Here is a 23,687-nt window from a genome sequence, read left to right on the forward strand (position 1 = left end):
CTTTAGAATCGGGCCATCGTTCAGACAGGTTGGGCTGTTTTACCTTCGGTTGGGTTGGGGCTTCTGAAGGCAACACTTGCAGCATTCTCAAACTGGAGGCAGCTCCAACGGCTGGCAAAGGCTGCACTTGCAGGAACATCAGGCCAGAGAGCCACAGTGGCGCCCTGTGGCTGCTGACGGGAACTGCACCATGCTGTCCTGGGGAAACCACTCCGCAGGATCCCCCATTCTCAATATGGGGTGTAACCCTCCCTCCTATGCACTGCAGCATGGCCCAGGGGCAAAGCCTCATCCTAAGACAAACCCACACTGGTTAGCTTGCCAATTCCTTCTAATTCCTGCCTTTTGGTGACTTACAGTGGCCAATCCCATAAAATTTCTTTTTTTTTTTTTTAAGATTTATTTATTTATTTATGATAGACAGAGAGAGAGAGAGAGAGAGAGAGAGAGAGAGAGAGAGAGAGAGAGGCAGAGACACAGGAGGAGGGAAAAGCAGGCTCCATCCCGGGAGCCCAACGTGGACTCGATCCAGGGACTCCAGGATCGCGCTCTGGGCCAAAGGCAGGAGCCAAACCGCTGAGCCACCCAGGGATCCCACCATAAAATTTCTTAAGAAAAAGAAAGTAAGGTTCATAGGAGCAGGAGATGGGCTTTGAGACATCTGCTTCTCTAGGTAGAAGAGGTGGCCAGTTATCCCAGATGGGGCCTTGAGACTTTCACCACATGGCAGTGGCAGCCAGGGAGCAGCCCCATGTCTCTCCGCCTACATCTCCTCCTCCTCCTCCCCAACTCACCAGATCTGTATCCGCACTTTGATGCCATCTACCTCTATGGTCTTCATCTTAAAATCCACGCCTGGAGAAAGGAAGAGAGTGAGGAAGTTAGGAAGAGTAGTGCTGAGACCAAATGGTAAAGACCCTTCGCACTGAAAGGGATTGCCTATGGCCTAATATTGCCAGAAAGATGGCATGAGGTAAGGGCCTCCTTGAGCCAAAGATTGAGCCTAAGGAAGGGTCTGGGACTTTGGGCTTTGAATGGGGCTTCTCTTCCTCCTTGACCTGAGAGTTGCCAGCAGTAAAGGGTTGGGTGGGGGAGGGGAAGGAGGAGGGCAGAGTGAGAGTACAAGGGAATCCATGCCATCACTGCCCCACTCAACCCCCAAATGTGTCTCCCTCTACTCTTATGAGGTCTTCCTATTTACATTTCTGGAAAGAACTGCGGGTATTTATTTGTCCACCCTGGAACTCTAACCCCTAGGAATAGCAACCTACCTAGTTTGCCTGGTTTTCTTTTCTTTCTTTCTTTCTTTCTCCGCCTTATTATTAACCAGGAGGGGATGTGATGCTGTCAGGGATGTGGGGAAGGACCTGTGTGCCTGTGTACATAGCCCTGAGCAGCTAGCAGAAGCCCACCAAGAAGGCCTGGTGGATCTACTGTTGACTGGCCCCCATTTACTAGAGGAAGCATTATTGTTTACTTCTTTACTTAGAAGTATGGGCTTTGAAGCCAGGCCTGAGCTTGAATCCTGACTCTGGCCCCTTCACTTATAGCTATGACTTTGGGCATCTTGCTTCTCTGCGTCTCCATTTCCTCATCAGTAAAATGGAGACGTCACCAATCATTTCAGAAGGTGGACAAGAAGACCAGACGAGATACAGTGCCCAGCACCTGGGAGACACTCAGTGGATGCAGTTATTACTATAACCGAGTACAGTCCTGGTGCATCATGGGTGCTTGTAAATGACCACCAGTGACCAGAGGAAGGGGCAGGGCACAGCATGCTGCTGGGAGAGAGAGGGGGAGATAGACAGGGTTCTCAGGCTCATCTGCCCAAGGGCTTGAGGAGCTAAGCTGCCGCGAGACCTGAGACCCAAAATCATAAGGCATTTCCAGCCCAAGGCAGAACCATATTTGGGGAAACTTGCAGGAAGAGTCAGCAGCACCAGCAGCACACAGGCTTGAATCTGAGTGACGACAGAGATGAAGGGAGACGTTTTTATCACCATGCCTCTTCCCAGTCCCAACTGTGCCCGGGCACTGTGCCCAGTGATTCAAGAGCTGCATCTAGTAGATTAATTAAGCTTAAGTCTTCATGTAGTCCCTGGAGACAGGTCAGGAATGGGCATCATTAACCAGTTTTTGTGTGGAGAACATAGTCAAGGCAGAGTTCCAGATGGATGGTAGTCACCAGGCTGCACAGCATAGCCCCAAAGACCCCAGAGGTACCAGAGTCCCCAACACCACTGATATTCCCTCTCAGCATTAGTTCTTTACCAATGGGAACGCTTCTCCCCTTCTCTGGCCTGTCCCTCAGCTTCCACAACCACAGACAGATTAAGTTCAGGCTCTTGCCTCTTCCCATCACAACCAATCATCATTTAACTAGAGGGGAGGAAAAGATTGAGAACGGACAACCCAAACTAAATCAAGTTGGTCGGGATCCCTGGGTGGCGCAGCGGGTTAGCGCCTGCCTTTGGCCCAGGTCCTGATCCTGGAGACCCGGGATCGAATCCCACATCGGGCTCTCGGTGCATGGAGCCTGCTTCTCCCTCTGCCTGTGTCTCTGCCTCTCTCTCTCTCTGTGACTATCATAAATAAAAATTAAAAAAATAAATAAATAAATCAAGTTGGTCAGACGTGAATCATTTTTCGCCTGCCCAAACTGATTCATATCTACTGAGCTGTACTCTTGCAAATGGGCAATGTCTGGCAGCCAGTCTTCCAAGTGTGCTGAGAAAACGAGGGTGGAGGGCCCCTGGCCTTGTTGGGGCAGTAGCATGCTCACCCTCTTCTCAAATAGTTATCAAGAATTTGCTTCTCACCATTCCTGGCACAGAAGGGAATCAGGAAATTCTTGTTCTTTAATGGTACAGTGCTGGCTTCCCAGGAGAACCAGCAATTCTGTCCATTTTATAATCAACCTAGGTCATCCTCATATTAGTCCAGCAAGCCTGGTCAAGGACAGTGCCTTGTGCAAAGTGGTCACAAGGTGGCAGGTAGAAAGTTCTCTGTTTATTCCACAAACTTCTATGGGGACTTAAAAAGGACATACGATCCCTGACATTACAGAACTTAATGGAAAGGAGACAAAGGCCCAGAGAGGTAAGATAACTAGCCCAAGGTCAGCACAGCAGGTGGCAGAGGTCGGAACACAGGCCTGTTTGATGTCAGAGCCCATGCTACCCCCAGCACTGCTTTTCAGGAGGGTGAGGGTTATAAACTAACTAGATACAGAGGACTTAACTATGTGGGTTTCTTTCTTTTTTAAAATATTTTATTTATTTGTTCATGACAGACACAGAGAAAGAGGCAGAGACATAGGCAGAGGGAGAAGCAGGCTCTATGCAGGAAGCCTGATGCAGGACTTGATCCCAGGTCTCTGGGATCATGCCCTGAGCCAAAGGCAGACGCTCAACCGCTGAGCCACCCAGGCGTCCCTATGTGGGTTTCTCTGTAGGTCCTTGAGCAAAGCTCAGCCGGGGAGGAGCTCCCAACACTAGGGTACTCAGCCCGAGAATGTAAGCAGGTGTTAGAAGAGGCAGCTACCCTAGGAGTGAGCGCTGGGCTTGGATTCCTTCTGCTTCCCTCACTTCTTAGCTGTGTGGCCAGGGACTGACACTGAGGGATTCTGGGGGCCCACAGCACCCCTACATCTGTTCCTCTTACAACTTAGATCCACCTGACCACCCAGTAAAATCTGTGGAGCTCAGAGAAGTAAAATGTTTCCATTTTGGCTATTCATAAGCACTAAGCAAGAAACACAGTAAGTCTAGGCCTTTTGAGAGATCTTCCTCTCCCACCCACTCTTTAAAAAAAAAAAAAAAAAAGATTTATTTGAAAGTGAGAGAGAGAGCACACACAAGAGGGGGGAGGGGCAGAGGAAGAGGGAGAAGCAGGAATCCTGATGAGGGGCTTGATCCCAGGACCCTGAGATAATGGCCTGAGCTGCAAGTAGATGCTTAACTAAGCCACCCAAGCACCCCCCTTTTTTTAATTAAAAAAAAGATGTACAGCCCAGTGATCTTCTAGTGAACTCATTCTTTCTACTCCCTCCAGTCCATAGCCTGGACCTCCCACTGTGCCCACCTACCACTCCACCCCTGGCCTGCCAGGACTGTGCTCATCTGTGGCCCCTCCATCCCCCTTGTGTGACTGTTAGTTTTCTCTGCTGCTGAGCCCTGCAGAGCAGTCAAAACCTTGGCCCGGCTGGTCACCCATAGAATCTTGCTTTCCCACCTCAGTGGGGCCCTTGTAGCTGCTGAACACACCGTTTACACGGAGGTGTGCCCACCTATCCCCTTCCCTACAGCCAATGACCCCACCCAGCTGGGCCCCCCCTTAATGCCACACACTCCACGGTGTTCCTTTTCCTCTCCAGGGTGAGATGATTGCTGCCTGATGAAGCCGCTCCTAAGGCCCACCTCATTTCCTCAGAATGGGCCTCTGTTCCTTCCACCTTCCTTAGGGAAGAGTCTTCCATCCTTCCCAAGCCTCAGCTCTCAGCTCTTCATCAGCCCCCTCTGGGTGCTCATGCTAATGGTCTGGCCCTTCGTTGCTGATCTCCAAACTCTGTGGGGAGGAGAGATCCTCCCACCTACCTCCATCCCCTGTGTGTTCCCCCTCTAGCTCCTCTAGGGCAGCACTCCTTAAACACTAAAGTGCACACAGACCACTTGGGGATTGTGTGAAGATGCACAGTCTGATCTGATAGCTGTGAGATGAGGCCCGAGATGCTGAGTTACACTTCCAGGCAAGGCCACACTTCCAGACAGCCAGCTTTTTTTTTTTTTTTTTAAAGATTTTATTTATTTTTTTCACGAGAGACACCAAGAGAAAGAGGCAGAGGGAGAAGCAGGCTCACGTAGGGAGACCAATGTGGGACTCGATCCTGGGACTCCGGGATCACGCCCTGGGTCAAAGGCAGATGCTCAACCACTGAGCCACCCAGGCGTCCCAAAACAGCCAGTGGTTCTCAAGGTATGGTCCCTTGGTCTGCAGCATCAGCATCAGCAGGGACTTGTTAGAAATGCAAATTCTTGAGTCCCACCTCAGACCCCTATGGAATCAGAAACTCTGGGGGCAGGGCCCAGGAATTAGTTTAATAAGCTTTCCAGATGATTCTAATATGTACTGCAGTTTGAAGTTTGGACTGAGGCTTTGCACCTGAAGCATCAGGTGAAGCAGTGTCAGGTGAGGTGGCATAGTTGTGCGCCCATTCTCCAGGTGTGCTTTGCAGGTGTTCAGCTTTCGATCACCTGGAGTGATTTATTTTTTTAAAAAAAGGTGCTATCTTGACTGGTCTAGACCCACTGACTCAGAATCTGAGGGCAAGGGCAAGGGACTTCTGATTTTAGCAGGGTGATGGGTGATTTTTAGAGGAAAGTTTGAGCCCTAATACTGTTTGAGCCCACCATCCTAATACAGCTATCCATCAGCATTGGGATCAGAAAGACCTGGGTCTGAATCTGGATTCCAGCGCTTGCTGTGCAACTTTCAACTTCTCTGAGCCTCAGTTTTCTTACCTGCAGAATGAGGCTCCCACTGGCCTCCTACAGGCTGTTGTGGGATATGAATTAGGCCACAGGTGTGAAGCACCTGTACATGGTAGAAGGGCCTTCTCTCATTCCTACCTTCCTTCTGCTGAATAACAGTTTTCCAGAGAGCAGCCAGGCAAACAAGCCCAGAGAACCTTTGACATGGTAATGGTTACCTGGTCTAGTGCCTGGCTAGTTCAGGGACCAGCAGCATCAACATCATTGGGGAGCCAGGTCCACCAGACCTGCTAAATTTGGGGTATACAAGTTTGAGAACCAACTGTCTAGCCCATCTCTAGGCAGCACCACACCCAATATATTATCCTCATAGTTATAACTGTGGCACACCCCTTAGCTAAGGAATCTAGAGCCCTCAGTTCTTGTGCCAGCCCTGTGAAGCAGGTAAGAGTGGTGATTACTACTGGAGGCACAGAGACGCCGGGTCACTTCCTCATGCTCCCACACCCTGGAGCTGAACCAGAACTGGAGAACCAGCCTCCTAACACCCACCAGCAGGGTACTGGTCCCTCAACCAGTGGCTGCAGAATCTTACTGCCTCTCCTGCCACACCCTGGCACACCCCACAGCTGTTCTATCATGAGGCTTCTAGAAGTGAGGCCCTGGGCACTCATGGAGCAAGCCCCCCATAACCTATTTTCAGGGAACCCTTTGCTCCTTGAGACCGTTCAGGATTGCACTAAGCCCAGATGCATCACCTTGCACAGTGCCACGTCACTGTCCCTACAAGAGAGCCGGCTTCTTTTCCCAGGCACGGGGCACACTGTGTTGTGAAGAACCAAGTACACGGCCTCCACACAGCTCTGGCAGACGTTCCTGAAGACACTGGGAGCCCTGGAGGAGAAAGTCAGGAAGATGGGGCCCTCCGCCAAGCCAGAATCTAAAGCACGACGAGCAGCTCATTTTTCTCAGTAACTCAGATGTGCCCGCCACGGTGTCCGCCACACCCAGCATCCTTCTCTGGCCGGAACTGCCGAGCCTGGAGCTTCTGCTCAGGGAGGCAGGGCTGGGTGCAGTGTGTTCTCCGAGGAGAAGCATCAGGGGTGGCTCTCTGACCACAGGAGCCTTGCTCCATCAAAGGGCTTGCTGGTGACCCCCAAAGTGACCTGGCCAACGTGGGCAAGGCAATCTAGCTAAGCCAATTAAATCAGCTCCCTCCAGACGGTGCCGAGAGGATTAGTCATCTGGTAACAAGAGGAACATGAGGCAGATGTGCAGAGGAGCAGTGATGCCTAAAGACAGAACACGCTGGCCAGTGTGGGGGCTGGGGGTGCTGGATGCCGGCACAGACCCCACCTTCCAGCCCATGGGTATCCTCATAGCACATCTGCCCTCCCCAGTGAAGCTTGAAAGGGCCTCGGGATTGCCTGAAGAGTCCCAGCCTGTGTCTGTCCACTGCTGCCTAATCCCCACCCCTACACACACACACCCCACACCCCCCACCAGGGCAGGCAGGCAAGATGTGTCGACTATGGGCCTGGAAGAAACCCCCTCCCAATTCCCTGCTTATTGCTGCCTGCTAGTTTTTGCCTTCTAGCCCCATCCAGATGTACGGTGCCTCAGGGGCAGAGAGTGTATTTTGTATTTGACAATATCTTCTGTCTTTAAAATCTCTGCCTCCAATTCAGCAAAGTGCCAGGCATCAAGTGGTAATTCCATTAGTGGCCCAGAGAGCATGAGGATGGGTGCCTGTGGCTCAAGAGCAGAGATGCGTGTCCTGCCATGTGAATGCCTTGCAGACATTGGCAAGAAAAGCTCCTCAGCTAAGTGCCTCCTGCCTAGGACTGTGGATAGTGTTGCCCTCACTACATCCGTGGCCTCTGGCTCTTCCTGCTGTGTCCCTGTCCGTACAGCCTCTGCTTCTCTAGCAGGAACCCTCAGAGATAGCCAGGCCACAAGTGGAGCCCTGGAGCACAGTGACAGGGCGGCTGTCAGAGAAGAGGAGGAGGGGCAAGGTTTGGCCTCTGGGTACTGGGGGCTGGAATGGGACAGAGGGACAGGGCAGGGGAGATGGCTCACTGTGGGTGGTAAAACAGCAGCGCACTTACTGCCCCTTCAGTCCAGCAGTGAGGGGCTGAGAAGACCGTGGAAAGAAGGGAACAGAGCACACCCTTGCCATGACCATCTGCCTCCCCAGAGAGCCCTGGGAAGCACGGAGTGAGTGTGGCTCAAGGAACAGTGGCTTGGTCAGTAAGAATACAACTGCGTGGTCAGAGTTCGCTTCTGATCCTGCCTTCCCCACGCATCGCCCACATGGTCTTCTCACCCTCTCTTTGCTATTTCTTCACCTGTAAAATGGGAATGACAACCCCGGATGTCAGGGAATTGATGTGAGGGTTCTGAGAGAAGGTAGAAAGCCAGGAACACAGGGCCTGACACACAGAGTTTTATGAACTGTCAGCTGAAGAAGCTACCAGTTCCCCAGGAAATGAGGAGATGGGGGAACTGTAGGGGGGGATGGGGGACAGCAAGAGCTCTGGGAAGTTGGGGGCTCATACTGGGGAGAGGAAAGAGGACAGGGCAGGGAGGTGAGACAAGGGGCCAGCACTAAGCCACGGTGTCTCAGCAAACAGAGAAAATGCCACCCACCATGGAGCCCAGATGCCCCTACCCCAAGTCTGCCTACAACCTAAATTCTGGCAACGTGAGGGTGCACCTATTGGCAGGCCAGCACCTAATGGGTTAATGTCAGGTGCCAGCTTGCCTGCTTGCCAAGTGCCACATGTTTCAAGTGGAAATAAGTTTCTTCTGCGTGCCAAATGTTATCACCATGATCAACCACAGCCCAAAGGACCAGCAGCGTGACTTGAGCCTTTTCATTAGCAATGAGACGCCATAACAGGAACAACTTAATCCACCTGAAACCCAAGGCAGACACCCAATCCCTGGGGCCATGCTGGCTCCAGTTACCAAGCCCTAAACTCAGGAAAGGCCCCCAGCTCCTCCTTGGCAGGAAACCAGCCAGTGCTGGACATGCGGAGCTCACGGGGAGGCGGGGGGGGGGGGGGGGGGGGGGGGTTGTTGTGGCAGGAGGTCACCTCCAAGGAGGTCATCCTGAACAACTGCAAAACAAGTTTCAGGGAAAGGCCGACCCTTCAGGGAGGTGGCTGCCTGACTTTGCCACCCCAAAGAAGGCATCAGAGTAATCCCCACTTCAAAACCCTCTTCTCTCGGCAAGAGAAAAAATCCGTAACACCAAGAGACTGATGATGCCATCTTCCCCCTAACTGAGGGACAAATGAGGGGAAGAAGGGACACAAGAACAATACAGAAGGCAAGCTAAGAGACAAATCCCAAGAGAAGATGCGAGACAAAGGGTCCCAGGACACCAAAGTCCCTCATACCAGGTAGGGACCTGCTACTTGCCTTGCTCCTCTTCCGTCTGGGGACACAGCCTCCTTATATGCTGGACTGCAAGTGGCCACCTGACTTCCTCCTCTTACCCACTTGCAAATGGACTGTCCCTCAAACTGGCCTCGCTCTGGGGAGAAGGTGCGCCGGGTGCTCTCAGCAAATGCATTTGTCAGCATTCACACCAGCTCTCCCTGGGAGGGATGGGAAGCAGAAATAAAAGAGGAGGCGCTGCTCTTTGGCAGAATCCTGATCTTCTAAATCCAAGGCCCTGTTTTAACCTCCGGGACCCTGAGTCAGGGGCTCTGATGCGGATGCTACCCACAAGAAAGACTGCAGATTTCAGAATGATACTCTAACCGCCCCCTTTTTTTCCAATAGTTTTTAATTTTATTATTCATGAAAGACACAGAGAGAAGGGCAAAGACACAGGCAGACAGAAGCAGGCTCCTCAGAGGGAGCCCGATGCGGGCCTTGATCCCTAGACCCCAGGATCACACCCTGAACCAAAGGTAGACGCTCAACCACTGAGCCACCCAGGTGTCCCCCTCCTTTCTTTTTTAAGACACGCATGCACATGCACACACATGCGCACGCACACACACACACAAACACACACATACTCCTTCGATGTGCTCAGAGGTGATATGGGGATCAGGACACCTCTAGAGGCTACCATCTTCACATAAAACCTTAAAGGGTCAATCTTTGGAAACCCAGGGGCCGTTATCACGTAGAAGGATTTCCCAGGCAAACATGGAGTCCCAGGAGGCTGGAAGGCAGGCTTGTCCCCAGTGCCTGGGCCCAGGTGCTTACTACTGCAAGGCACTCCAGCAGCTGGCTGAGCTGATGGGAATCATCGGACACCTGCAGTGACTCTGAGACACAGGCAATAGTGACCTTTAGTATAAGAGCCCAATCCCTCCTCTCTGCATTCACCAAAGAGGACCCTGCTCATGCTTTCTTGCTCCCAGCTAGGTCTGAACTTCCCCTAGGACATGTAGCTGAGCAGAAGAGCTAGAAACTACTGGAAACTGCTCGCCCCTTACAGAATTCTCCACCTCTTCTCAGTCCCAAACACAGGTGTAGCATAGTAAGTTACTCATCAGTCTAGGAGTCCCGAGACACCAATACAGGCTGCAGCGCCCCCTCAGGAAGACCAAAAGTCCTCTTGGAAAATGCATGCGTGCATTCATTCATCCGGGTATGTATTCATTCAAACCAACTGTCACTGAGTGCCTACTCTGTGCCAGGAACTAAGCTAGGTACTAGAAGACACAGCAGTGAGTAATACAGGAAGATCCTTGTCTCCAGAGTGCTTCCATTCTAGGGGGGAGGACAGATAATAAGCAAACAAATAATTTCAGAGTGACATTAAGGGGCAAAAGCAGAATAGTGGAGTAGAGAGTGAAGAGATCCTGTGAAAGCTGCTTTAGATTGGCTGGTCAGCAAAGACCTTTTAAACTGGTGACCTCTGGGCTGCGTGACAAGTGGTACCAGCACAAAGATCTGAGGACCAGGATGTTGGGCAGGAGAAACAGCACATATCCCTCAGGCAAGAACACACTTTATTTATTTATTTATTTATTTATTTTTTTAATTTTTTTATTTATTTATGATAGGCACACAGTGAGAGAGAGAGAGGCAGAGACACAGGCAGAGGGAGAAGCAGGCTCCATGCACCGGGAGCCTGACGTGGGATTTGATCCTGGGTCTCCAGGATCGCGCCCTGGGCCAAAGGCAGGCGCTAAACCGCTGCGCCACCCAGGGATCCCAAGAACACACTTTAATCAAGATTGAAGTTCTCTGGAAGAGAAGAGGAAGAGGGACCCATGTTACTCTTTCCTTTGTTGTAAAGGTGGAGGTAGGAGGTGGGGAAGCAGAGCAAGACTCTTCCCTTCTCTGGGATCTCAGGGGGTTCCCAGCCTCACCTGTGCACATGTGTGCGCACATACACATAAACTTGTTCGGAGGATCTAACCTGAAGAATGTACTGAGGAACTTCTTGAATGCTAGCAAGGCCAGCTCGGGGACTCCCTGCCCCTTACTGTATGATGACATCTCTACACTGAACGGCTCATATGTGTAAAGCACAACTGTTCCTGTGAACATAGTAGGTACACAGGACACTCCAGTTCCCTTCCTGTTGCCCTTCCCACTGCAATGGGCACAGATCTACAGAGGGCCTCTGTGACATGTGCTGTGTGCTCCAGCTAATCCTGTCCTGCTCCCCTCTGGCAGATCCCTGACCTGGGCCTTGCCTCCCAGAGCCTGCTCCTGAATGGTTGTTGCTCACTGCTGACGCAGCCAAGACCTGCCAAGCTACGGACCACTCACCCTTCCACCTTCCTCCTGAGCCTCTTCCTGAGCAGGGCCATGTTGACCCAGGTAGCAGAAAGTTCCTAGAGAAAAAGACTGGGGCTGGGAGCCTCAGGAGCAAACATCTTGTCAGGGGCAGGGCCTCCAGGGCCTTTACACAGAGCCAACAGAGCAAACTCCTAGCAAAGATCTCGTTGAACTGAAGCTGGTACGACCATGGCCCAGCCACTATCAGCCGGCCCCGCCAGGCAGAAGAGTAGAAGCCCCAAATCATGAGGTATTTTTCACAGCACCTCCTCCTCCACCCTTTGGCCCCTGAGGAGCCCTACTTGGTCTTCCAGGAACCACTCCAATGTTGCTTCTGTGAAGCCTTCACCAACCAACCCGGAGGAATTTATCACCTCTGTGATTCCCAAGCATTTTGACATTGTTTTTGCATGCTCTTCTGCTTGTCGGTTTGGATGCCTGACTTTCTAACTGTCTGCACTGTGAGCTCCCAGAGGGCAAAACAGCATCTTATTCATTTCACATTCCCATTGCCTGGCAGAGGCACATATAATAATATATATTATTCAACAAAATTGAATAAAGGAAAGAAAAAAATGAATGTGTGGGTGAGTGTAAGAATAAATGAGTGAATGAATGAAGTCAGTACATCCCAGGAGAAAAGATCAGTGAGAAAAAATTTTGAGAGGGCAGCCTGGGTGGCTCAGAGGTTTAGTGCGACGTTCAGCCCAGGATGTGATCCTGGGACCCGGGATCGAGTCCCACATCGGGCTCCCTGCATGGAGCCTGCTTCTCCCTCTGCCTTTCTCTCTTTCTGTGTCTCTCCTGAATGAGTAAATAAAATCAAAAAAAAAAAAAAAAGAAAGAAAGAAAAGAAAAAGAAAAATTTTGAGAGCTGTCAGGGGATGACCCACATTTTGAAGCCATGGTCAGCCTTCTCTACAGATTATGGGTCCCCAGTCAGAGTTCTCAGTAAATATATTATCAAGATAGTAATACGAGGGCAACACTCAGATCTCGCCCTCAAAGGTTCCCCAGCCAGACTCCACAATCCTAGCACCTGACACTTCCCCAGCGGGTTATGTCAAGTAGGCAGATGGGGCCAGCAACAGAAGTACAAATGTCCCTCCATCCCAGAGCTCTCCGTGGGTGGGGGAGGCACAGCCTGGTTCACTGGAGAGAGGTTCCACTTGGCAGCCTGTGGGAGGGTCTTCTGGGAGGAGCAAGGGCATGCCCCAGGCCAGTCTGGAGAAACTGCAGAGGGGGTGTGGTTCAACTTCGGGCCACCTGCACACAAGGTATGAGCCATCACCTTTCTTGGGGCCTTAGTTTCCCCTGTTATAAAACCAAGCTGATGATTAATCCTCTCCTCAGTGCAAGGAATAAATCGTCCAGGAAGCTGTGGCCCCCCTGACGAAGCACACTGCCCAGGAAGGAGAGCCAAGGAGAGGTCACACGCCTGTGCAGAAAATTGGCAGTTTTACAGGGAAACAGGCACAAATATTAGATTACAGAAGAAGGCACTCTGAGAAGAACTGGCAATCAGGGTAGAAGGGTAATGGCCAAATATCGACTTTCATGCTATAAAGCTCATCACCAGGATGTCTGGGGAGCGAGGGAGGATGGGAGGAGGGAGAAGAGGCAGGGCCCTCAAAGGTGGGGGTGGTCTGCCAAGCTGGGAAGGTGGCACAGGTGTGCAGAACAGCTGAAATGAAAGCCTCGGAGGGTTTTAGAGCTGTTCTCAGAGATCATATCCTTGGGGAATGGGGTGTGTGGAATGGGGGCCTGAGGCCGGGTGACCCCAAGCAGAGCCCCCATCTCCCCACTCCTTCCCAACTCACTCTTCCTTCCCAGAGCTTCTGCTGGGGCAAGGTGGGGGGGTAGCTGGCACAGAATCTGAGATGAAACCCAGAGCCTGCTCCCGTGACCCCTGTAAGGGAGCTGGTGCCTGAGTCCTGTTTGGTCACTGCTGCATCCCCAGCTCCTGGCGGGCACCTTAGCAACTGGGTGCGTGAGTGACAAATAGGATGGCCTCAAAGCGCATCACTGACAGTATATTCATGTCTACAACCTTCTTACGAGCTAGGAATAACAAATAATAAGGATGGTAATATAATCACAGTGGCTACCATTTCATGGAGGGCTCAGCCAAGTGCCTGCATCCGTTAGCCTCTGTAATTGTCACGAGGACCTTTAAGAAAGATTCTGTTACTCTTCGATTTACAGATGTGGAGACTAAGGAAAGGGATGTTAAATAAGCATCTGAAGGTAGCAGAGCCGGGTAAGGCCACAGGGAATCTCACACAGTCAGTGCTCTTTCTGTTCAGTGGGCGTCCCTCCCTCCTCCCGCAGCTCCCCCTGCTGTGGGGAGCACCTGGTGCCCAAGCATTTGCCTCCTTTGTTAGGTCTCTAGGTTCCTGCTCAGATTCAAGCCCCCTGATCCTTCCCTAGGCATCTCCCTCCCCTTCAGTCACCCACAGCCCTAGCCCCAGGCCACCCAAGCCAGTTCAAACAGAATTTCCAGAGAAAGGGGAGCCTGCAGGAGCAAAGCCAGGTGGAGGAAGCCTCCCTGAAGCCCCAGGCAGTGGTTCAACCAGTCAAACCGGAAAAATCACAGGGCAGCCTCCTTGGAACCCAGGTGGCCTTTAAAACAAAAAGATCAGAGACCATGTGACAATGTCTACGAAGGGACTGCAAGGATAGTAGGATAGGACATGGTCTCCCTGCCTTGGCCAGCAGCACAGGTCACGTGAGGCCCTTGGAGAAGTTGCCAGCTTGACTGCTTCAGACCACTCTCCACTTCGGAGAGGAAGATAGGAGCGGGTGTGTAGTTTGGTGTGGGGGCCCCAGGAGGAGTGTATGGCAGAGAGAACAGATCTGGAAGTCCCTTGTGTTGACAACTCTTGACTGGTCTCCCTGCTGCGGGTCTTAACTGCCGCTCCCAACCCGTACCCTAAGTGTCATTGTCACCATATCTATTCCCCAGCTCAGAAAACTATCCCGCTGCGAAGGCCCAAGTCCCACCTCCTTAGCCAGGCCCTGGATGCCCTCTGCCCTCCTTCATCCATTAACTCAACAACATTTCTGAGACTTGAACCTGGCCCAACACTAGGACTATGAAAACATAAAGGGATAAGATTTGGTTTCATCCTCATGCACGTAGAATCTGGGAGACAGAGATATGAACAGAGGAATGTTCTCACTCTTCCCCTAAAAACTCCCTTCTGTTCTGTAGCCAGAGTGCCCAGAATCCCATAAACACCCACTGAATTCCCACCTCGGTCGTCTCTGCTCTGTTATTCCATCTGCTCCTTCCCCTCCAGGAACTGAAAAGCAGCCCACACCAGCCTCCCCACACCAGCCTCCCCTCCTTCTAGAGCCTTCCCTGCTGCTTCTAGTAAGGGCGGGGAGGGGGGGGGCGGCTTCTCGTCTGGCCTCCTCTAGCACTTTGTCCCAGCTCTAGCTCTCACGGGCTCCTGCCCAGTCCCCGGCTGCCCCTGCACCCTCGTATCCTTGCTTAGCTGCTGATGACTCCTGCGAGAGCTTCGCTCACAGTAACAGTGATCATAATTGATCTCCCACATGTGAAGAGTGCTTCACTAAGTGCTTCCCGATCTCCATCTCGTTGCTGCGGCCTTGGCTCTTCTCGCCTGTGTGCCACCTCCCTAACTAGGAAAAGGTGGACTGGGGATCCCTGGGTGGTGCAGCGGTTTAGCGCTTGCCTTTGGCCCAGGGCGCGATCCTGGAGACCCAGGATCGAATCCCACGTCGGGCTCCGGTGCATGGAGCCTGCTTCTCCCTCTGCCTGTGTCTCTGCCTCTCTCTCTCTGTGTGTGACTATCATAAATAAATAAAAATTAAAAAAAAAAAAAAAAGGAAAAGGTGGACTGAATAGGTCTCGAACAGTGCCTGGCACAGGGCTTTGTAGTGGATCCTTAATTAATTAAACAGGTGAGGAACCAGCAGAGGCCATTTAAGGCCCTGGCTGGCTGCCCACCTGCACACGACGACGACCACCACCACCACCACCACCACCACCACCGTCCGGGTGAGCACAGCCTCATGGGAAAGGCTTGCTCGTGGCACAGATCTAGCTCATGGCCAGCCGCCCACCTGCTGACGAAAAGAGGGGCAGTGAGTGACTCAGCCTACCTTCAAGGTCTCCTCACTGCTCCCTGGCAGGCCCTTCTCTGGAATGTCACAGGCTCTCCAAGCATAAACAGTAAATCACAAAAGTGCCAGCCTAGATGCCATCATGACATGATCCAAGAATCTGAACTCTGTTTTGGCAATAACTAGTGAAATGCCTTGTTTTCCCCATTTCACCGAAGTTACTCCAGGAAAAGTGCCTAGAAAAATGTCCAGCGTGGTAAAGAAATGTATCTCAGACAAGGAGCAAATCGAGAGAGGTGAGGACGTGTGTTATTCATCGTGGAATCTCCAGGTCTCGGCACTGAGCCCAGCTACAGGACACGTGCATTTTTTCTGAATGGATAAATTAATGAATATGGTTTGGTAGACCCCATTTTCTGGGCTCCTTGATTTGAGTCCTAGTCGCCCTTTCCAACTCCAAGGGAAACTTTCTGTATCACTGAAAGGAAAGCTTTTCTTGACCGTCCGTCCCTAAGTTGTAGTTATTGCTGAAAAACATGCCCAAGATGAGATAGACTCACATGTGCCTTAGGTTGCTTCAAACCAAACATATGTAAGGAGCCCAGTGGGCAGATTTCAAAAGGCTACTGTGAAGAAAGGCAGCTTTCTTTCTTTTCCATGGAATCCAAACTCCAAAACAGTCCTCTGTGTCCTGGGAAAAGGACCCAACCATCAGAAATGCAGGGAAAGAACCTGCTCGGGCTTCAGGTCAATATACCGAGAGCCCTGAGCGGATGGCATGGGGACTGTGCTATAGAGACACTTCCACTTCCTTTGCTAATTCTCTTCTACCTCTAAAGTGGTCAGCTCCAGGGGGGACCCTGAGTAAGTCCCAGGGACCTGTGAGGGGAAAGTGCACTTTTGCCTCTCCAGCAGGAACAAGGTGTCCAACAAGAAGATGAGGTGGGACAGACATAAGAAGGGCTGGTGATTAGCAAGGGACTTAGGGAAAACAGAAGTCTCAGAAGGGCCACCTTGAGATTTCAGAAACACAGGTTCCCCCCCTTGTCTGTAGGAAAGATGTAGGACACATCTTCTAGGGGAGACTAGCTCCCGTAACAACACTGAGCGGGAGCCCAAGAGCTTCTGAAATGAGGTAGATGAATAAGGTGCTCCAGGGAAAAACCTAGATCACTCCTAGGACTTGAAATGTGGCCAGAACACCAGGGTGCGAACTACTGTAGCTCCTGAGGCAAAGTTTAGAGACCACTCCCTTGCCTCAGGCCCCAGCAGCCCACAGCCCCCTGTGATAGCTCAGCAGTTCCTGGCACCAAACCCATCCATAAAATAGCCACTGAAAGTTTCCTTACGTGCTAACTTGCTGCCCTTTGTCCCCATCCTGCAACCTGTCCCCACATCCCATCTGGTTCCTCAGCCCCTCCCGTGCTCACTCCCAGGCCTCCCTCCAATGTACCGTCTTCCCTGAGCCTTCCCCAGAGGCAGGCAGTCTTCCCTAGGCTTTCAGTACCCCGCCCATCCCTCCGAGATAGATACCTCTCATCCAAGCAGTGGCCCAGCCCACGCTCCAGAACTCCTAGGAGCCTGCCTCACAGCTCTCCTGAGAAGGATGAATCTGTTCCCTCACCCTGGGTCCCATGAAGATAGTGAAGAAAAAGAGAAGGAGATCCCGGGAGCTCAAGGACAATGACAACAGTAACAACTAGCATTTATCCAACTTCACATGTGTCCAATTTTGTGTTAAGCGCTTTGAACAAACATGATCTCATTTAATCCTTACAACACCTGGGGAGGTAAGCACTATCATTCCCATTCTACAGATGAGATATGCAAGCTCAGAAGCTTAACTATTCAAGGTCACACTGCCCCAAAGTGAGGTCTCCAGGTCTACGTGACAACACAGCCGCGGGTCTCTGTCCCTCCTGGCTCCATCCACTCCCTCTTCTCCCTTGGCAAGGACCGGGTGTTTGGGGGGAGGGGGGGAGGGGGAAGGGTGGAAGCCTCAAGTGGGAGCTGAGTGCTGGGGCTCTGCCCACTGGAGAGGGGGCCTGGGCAGTGCTGAGGCTCCTCCAGGGCCACAGTGGGGGAAGCTGTTAGATGGGGTGGACTTCCTCAGCTCGCACCTTCCCGAGGAGGAGGCCCCTTACGGTCCAAGGGCATGAAACCCCCTCAGAGGGGAGGTCACCCAACCCTCCTAGAACAAGGGATGCCATCACAGTCCGGTCTGGGAAGCCACCAGATCTCGTCCGTCTAAGCGCAGGCTGCCAGCATCGCCAGATCAAAGAGAGGTACTGGAGGGTGGGTCCTCAGCCTCCTTCAATACAAATCTTTGGCCAATGTTCTTCTTTCTGGAGCTGGCTAATAAGTGCCCCTTTCACCCGCAAACACGCTCACCGAATCTGTCCTCCTCCAGGTGTCCCACCTTGTGGCTGCCTTCCCTTCACATCTGTGCTCTGGAAACTCAATCCCTGGGCCCCTCCCTTCCTCCCGTCTTCCTCCCGTCTTCCCCCCTCGGGGCTCCACACTGGGTCACCCCTGACCTGAGGGTTCCAGTGACTCGGTGACGCGGCTCCCCACCCCGAACCCCTCCTCCGGAGCGCAGGCTGCTTCCCCTCCCCCCGTCCACCTGGGGGGTGTGGGGAAGTCATTTCAGGGGCCAGGGTCCTCGCTGCCCCAGCTCGGGGTACCCAGGCCTGCACTGGTCGGACGGCGGGTCCCCAGCGCGGCCCGAGAGCCCAGCCCTAATCGCGGACGACAGCAGGGACGCCCCCACCTCCGGGACCCGAGGCTCAGGTCCCCGGGCGGTCCCGGCCTCTGCCGCGCCAGCGCCCCCGGCCGGGGAGGCGGACGGTCCCCGCGGGCGGGGGGAGGGGGCCGGGGCGGGGGCCGGGGGTCGGGGCCGGGGCCGGGGCGGGGGCGGGGGGAGGGGGCGCCCCTCCGGCCGCCGCCCCTTACCGATGGTGGAGATGTGCGAGGAGTGGAACTCGTTGTCGGTGAAGCGGCACAGCAGGCAGGTCTTGCCCACCCCGGAGTCCCCGATCAGCAGCAGCCGGAACAGCACATCGTACTGCTTCGCCATGGCGGGGCCGCGCGGGCCGGGGGCTGCGGGGGCGGCGGGCTCAGCCCCGCTCGGCCGCTGCCATCGCGGCGCGCGCCCGCCCGGGGACGCCGCGGGCTGCGAGGAGGAAGCGGCGCCGGGCCCCGCGCCGGCCTCGCCCGCCCGCCCGCTCGCTCGGGCTCGGCTCGGCTCGGCTCGGCTCGGCTCGGCTCGGCTCGGCTCGGCTCGGCTCGGGGCCGGGGAGCGCGGCGCGGCGCGGCGGGCGCGCGGGTGGGAGGAGAGAGCGCGGCGGCCCCCGCCCGCCCCTTCCCCTGCGCCGCCCCCGCCGCCGCCGCCGCCGCCGCCGCCGCCGCCGCCGCCGCCCGCGTCCCGGGGGAGGGGGCGGGGAGCGCGCCGGAGCGCGGCGACCCCGGGCGGAGGCGGGTGCGCGGCGGGGCTGCAGCCCGGCCTCCCCCCGGCCCCCGGGCGCCGGGCCGCGACCCCGCGGAGACCCTGCGGACGTGCCGCGGCCGGAGCTGCGGGGAGCGCCCCCCGCCGGCCCGCCTCCGCCTCCGCCTCCGCCTCCGCCAGACTCGGCTTTCGGGGCTCCGCGCCTCTCCCCGGATCCCGTCCCGGTCCCCGCCCCGCCAACCCCGCCCCTGCGGGAGCGCGGCCGGGTCCGGGAGTGGGTCCTCACCGGGGCTCGCCCCCCCCATCCCGGCGGGGTCTGCGGCCAACACCCACCTATCCCTGGAGTCGCTGTCTCCGGGAACACTCGAGAGCGTTGCTAGAATTCTCTCCCTGCCACCTGGCTTCCCCGTAACCCCGTGTGACTGTGTCCGCCCTCATCCCAGTTTTAATCTAAACGGGTAAAATTTCTGCTGACCTCCTCTGCTAGGATGAGAAGAGAGATGGCCACAGAAACACTTCCAAATGCACAATCCTTCGGGCAAGCAAAAGCACCTGTTCTGGGTCTAAGCTGCTTGGGATAGGTGCTCAGGGTGCCAATGCATTATGTCAGACCACTGAGTATTGCTGCTGGTGTGCACCAGTGACACCGAAGAACGGATGGGCCTCTTTCAAGACTTAACTGACCACAAATGAATGTGTTAGCACCAGAGAGAGGCAAATGCGTGTTTTCTGGAACCTAGAAGATTCTGTATTCCTAAGAAACTGTATTACGGGTGAACAAGCCCAGCCCAGGAGATCTTTAAAAAGTGATGAAAGGCGTCCTTCTGAGTATTCGATAGAGAATATATTTTTCAGTAGTAGGTTAAGGAAAGCAGTAACTCCCCATCTTCTTGGTTTGAAGAGTTGTATTTCAGGCTGTATGTCTAAATTTATAATAAAGAGGAAAAACTCCTGAAGCTGGTAGCTACTTTGATGACGTGAAGAATTAAGAAAATGGACCCTGTGAATTCCATTAAGATTTTTAAGATTTCCAGGTGTATTTCTCTTTACTGGATTTACACTGGGTTTCAGGTGCATATGAGGGTCTCTGGAGTTGGGCACCCTTGGGTTCCAGCCACAGCTCCTTCACTCACATGCTGTACAGCCTTGACCATGTTATTGTACCCCTCTATGCCTCAGTTTCCTCATCTGTAAAAATAGGGATATCCTCTCAGGATTGTTGGAAAGATGAAACAATGTGTGGAAAGGACTTAGCACAGCACATGACAGTACTCAATAAATGCTGAGGGACAGAGACCACCCTGTAATGTTTCCCATATGCATACATGGCTGGTAAGTGTATCCCACAGAGGCTCAGGGATGTTTTCCAGGAACTCAGGCCATCATGCTGTGATACTCATCCACACTACCACACAAAGTGTGGAGTGCAGGTTCAACTCAGCCTGACCCCCTTTGGGCACTGCAGCTGCCTTCCCATTGATGGGCATCGTCATGATAAATACTCTGCAGGTCTACTTAGTGGGACTATTAGGGGCTCTCTACTTGTTTCCGTCCAGGAAACAGGAAAGATGCGCCCTGAGGCAAGTTCCTAGTCCAAGAAGAAACTTTGAAAGAAATAACTTCCCCAGGCAAGACAGGAAAGGGAGTGAGGTTTCCTGAATGAATCCAGGAAGTAAATACACTCATAAAAAAATTAAAGATAATTCATCATGCTGGGCAGACGTCAAATTCATTAGCTTATGTTGCTTTAAAAAAAGAAAAAAGGAATCATATGGCAGTCCAAGCTGCTAGACACCTAAGTTGTCCATTCACATCCTGGCTCTGCTACTTTCAGAAATACATTTCTGTGTGTGTGTGTGTGTGTGTGTGTGTTTCACACTGTGAAATGGAAGAGCTGAGATTTTTGGAACAGTGTTAGCAAAAGAATCATGTAAACTCGTGAGGACAACAAAGTTTGCTTTAACCAGGGGCTTTATACACACCCAATTTCACCTCCTTATGTCAGCATCCAGTGGGACATTCTGGCATCCTCCCTAGTTGAGGTCAGCTTGCACTAGGACAGGTTTCAGCAGGGCTGGGAGACGTCCGAGAATGGTTGCCGGATTTCCCTCTCACAAGAAGCCCCCAAGAATCAGTTTCTCAGTTATGTTACACTCATTCTTTTACCAGGGAGAGACAAGTGCCTGCCCCTGTTTCCTGCCACCCCCAGCCCGGACACTGAGCATGCTCCCTGTTTAAACAGTCAGCAGGGGCACCACTGTGGGATCTACCATGGCCACAGCGGAATAGCCAGAGTGTTGGCCCATAGGCAGCCCACCGCTGAGACCAACACAGCTGGACTATGGGGCTCCTCACGAGCAAAACCCTTACACATCTTCCAGACTCACACCTGTGTTTCCAACTTTGGGTGACAAAGCTGATGTGCTCACTTTATAGGATTTTCACCTTATCTCAAGGTTAGGAGAAATAGCATAGAACCTCCCTTCCTCATCACTTCAGTAGGTCCTCCATTCATATCCTCTTTTTTAAGATTTTATTTTTATTTTTTAATGTTTTATTTTTTAACGTTTTTTTTTTTTTCTTTTCTTTAATTTATGATAGTCACAGAGAGAGAGAGGCAGAGACATAGGCAGAGGGAGAAGCAGGCTCCATGCACCGGGAGGCCTGATGTGGGATTCGATCCTGGGTCTCCAGGATCGCGCCCTGGGCCAAAGGCAGGCGCCAAACCGCTGCGCCACCCAGGGATCCCTAATGTTTTTTTTTTAAAGATTTTATTTATTTATTCATGAGAGACAGAGAGAGAGAGACAGAGAGAGAGAGACACAGACAGAGGGAGAAGTAGGCTCCATGCAGAGAGCCCGATGTGGGACTCGATCCCGGATCTCCAGGATCAGGCCCTGGGCTGAAGGCAGCGCTAAACCGCTGAGCCACCTGGGCTGCCCTAAGATTTTATTTTTAAGTAATCTCTATACCCAACATGAAACTCAAACTTAACAACCCCGAGATCAAGAATTGCATGCTCTACCTACTGAGCCAGCTAGGTGCCCCATCCTTTTCTCTTTCTATCTCTAATAGATAGAGAAAGGGGGAAAGAGTCTGAAATGACAAGGGAAGAGGGAAGAAGACAAGTTGTCAGGGATGCATATTGGGGTTGGAGACCAAAGAAAACAATTCTGATGGTAATTCAAGCCAACACAGAATGACCCAGAGTACCACTTCAGGTTGTCCTTGGAGTCCAGGCCACTGGCTTCAGGACTGTATTAGCTCGGGCTGCCATCACAAAGTACCACATACTGGGTGGCTTAAACAGCAGTTTATTTTCTCACAGTTCTCGAGGCTGAAGTCCAAGGTCAAGGTGTTAGCAGGGTTGGATTTATCTGAGTCCTCCCTCCTTCCACCTGGCCATCTTCCTGTTCCTGCTCTGAGCCTTTCTGTGCCCTTCTCTTCTCCTCTCACAAAGAAATCAGTCACATTGCCTTAGGGCCCAAACAGATGACCTCATTTTACCTTAATTACCTCTTTAAAGTATCTACCTCTCAAAATAAGTCACATTCTGAGGGGTTACAGTTTAGGACTTCAGCATATGAATTAGGGGGTGGGGGATACAAATTTAACCCATGATAAAGAACCAATCCAGGAGCCTCATCAGTTACTCCCTGTGCAGATAGTTTTTCAGAATGATTTCATTATCTTGGAACAAGAAATGAAAGTTAAGTTGCTCCTGTGGCTTCCTAATAGGTGGTCTAGATTGGATTGTCGATGGGAGGATTTCATGATGGGAAAACCTCAGAAGATTCTTCCCTTTATGAGACTAGAGTTGAGAAGACATAACTAGTAACCACCAACCAATCGATGTATGTCATATCAGTCTTTTACTGTCAAAGTTATGTTTGGGGGTTGGAGTGGGGACAAGATATAACCTGCAGATAGGAATCAATGTAGGAATGAAGTCATTCATTTTATGTATGTTAAGGCAATGTTAGATACTGTAACAGATGAATCCTAAAATCTCAGGCACTCACACATAAAGACATCCCTCTCATGTAAAGTGTGTTGGGCAGCAAGGAGGTGGGAATGGGAGTGGCTCTGTGCTACGAAGTCATTTAGGCACCCAGGGTGGCAGATGCTCTGCTATCTTCAGTAAGGACTCCCACTGTGGGACTCAATTTAAAAGCAAGACATGCTCTTTTATAAGCAAAGCCTCGTAGGAAGGATGGAGGAAAGTGCCCGCCTAGCAAGGATTGGGGAATACCACCCTCCAGTCCCCCACATTTCAAGATTATAGGCTTTCTTTTTCTAACTATACCCCTGAGACCCCCTCTAAGACTGCCTTGTACACTGCAGGGGAGGAGGGGACCCGTGATAGTCTGTAAGGAAGATGAAACTTTGGGAACCTCAACAGGGGAGGGGAGGGTTGACCCTGTAGTCATAAGTCAGCAATATGAAAAGACTATTTGAAAGGAGTAACAATAATATACAATTTGAAAGAGGTCACAATATTTGTCCAGAAAATAATTTCAAATCTCTAAAGGGATTATGGATATCTGTCCAGTGGAAGAAAACACTTAAGATCTCTTTGTTACCTGAGATTTTGAACTTTTAGAACACGGAGCCGGAAGTTCGTTTGAATATGGAGGCCTGCCCGGGGCACTGACATCCTGCTGGGGGAAAGGGGAAGAAAGGAAATAGAGGATCCAGTAGGGTTTAAGGGGTCAGGCCTGGGTGTGGTGGATATCACTCTTGCCCGTGTTCCCCTGTTCAGAACTCAGTCAGCAGGCCCTGCCTAAATGCAGAGGGACTGTTGGACAACCAGTGCCCAGCTGTGACTACCTGCTATGGAAAGGGAGCAGAACTCTGGTGGACAGCCAGCATTTCTGCTGTGTAGGAAGGTTCCTGGCAGC

At 52.4% G+C, this 23,687-nt stretch overlaps 1 protein-coding gene across 4 annotated transcripts in view; it reads right to left on the reverse strand.

Moving 5' to 3' along the window:
- RAB15 (RAB15, member RAS oncogene family) overlaps window positions 1–23,687 on the reverse strand; it is a 35,581-nt gene that overhangs the window by 5,728 nt on the left and 6,166 nt on the right. Inside the window, exons 1-3 of one of the 4 annotated variants that reach the window (XM_038544956.1) lie at window positions 18,294–18,431; window positions 6,251–6,386; window positions 795–855 (exon numbers count right to left, since the gene is read on the reverse strand). In XM_038544956.1, the coding sequence (XP_038400884.1) occupies window positions 795–841 (47 nt within the window). In that variant the 5' untranslated portion in view covers window positions 842–855; window positions 6,251–6,386; window positions 18,294–18,431. Of the gene's footprint in view, window positions 1–794; window positions 856–6,250; window positions 6,387–18,293; window positions 18,485–19,119; window positions 19,144–23,687 lie in introns of those variants that run through there. The other 3 variants (XM_038544957.1, XM_038544954.1, XM_038544955.1) reach the window with 3 other exon arrangements.

The sequence above is a fragment of the Canis lupus genome, chromosome 8 (assembly GCF_011100685.1).
Source record: "Canis lupus familiaris isolate Mischka breed German Shepherd chromosome 8, alternate assembly UU_Cfam_GSD_1.0, whole genome shotgun sequence".
In the NCBI taxonomy this organism is placed as follows: Eukaryota; Metazoa; Chordata; class Mammalia; order Carnivora; family Canidae; genus Canis; species Canis lupus.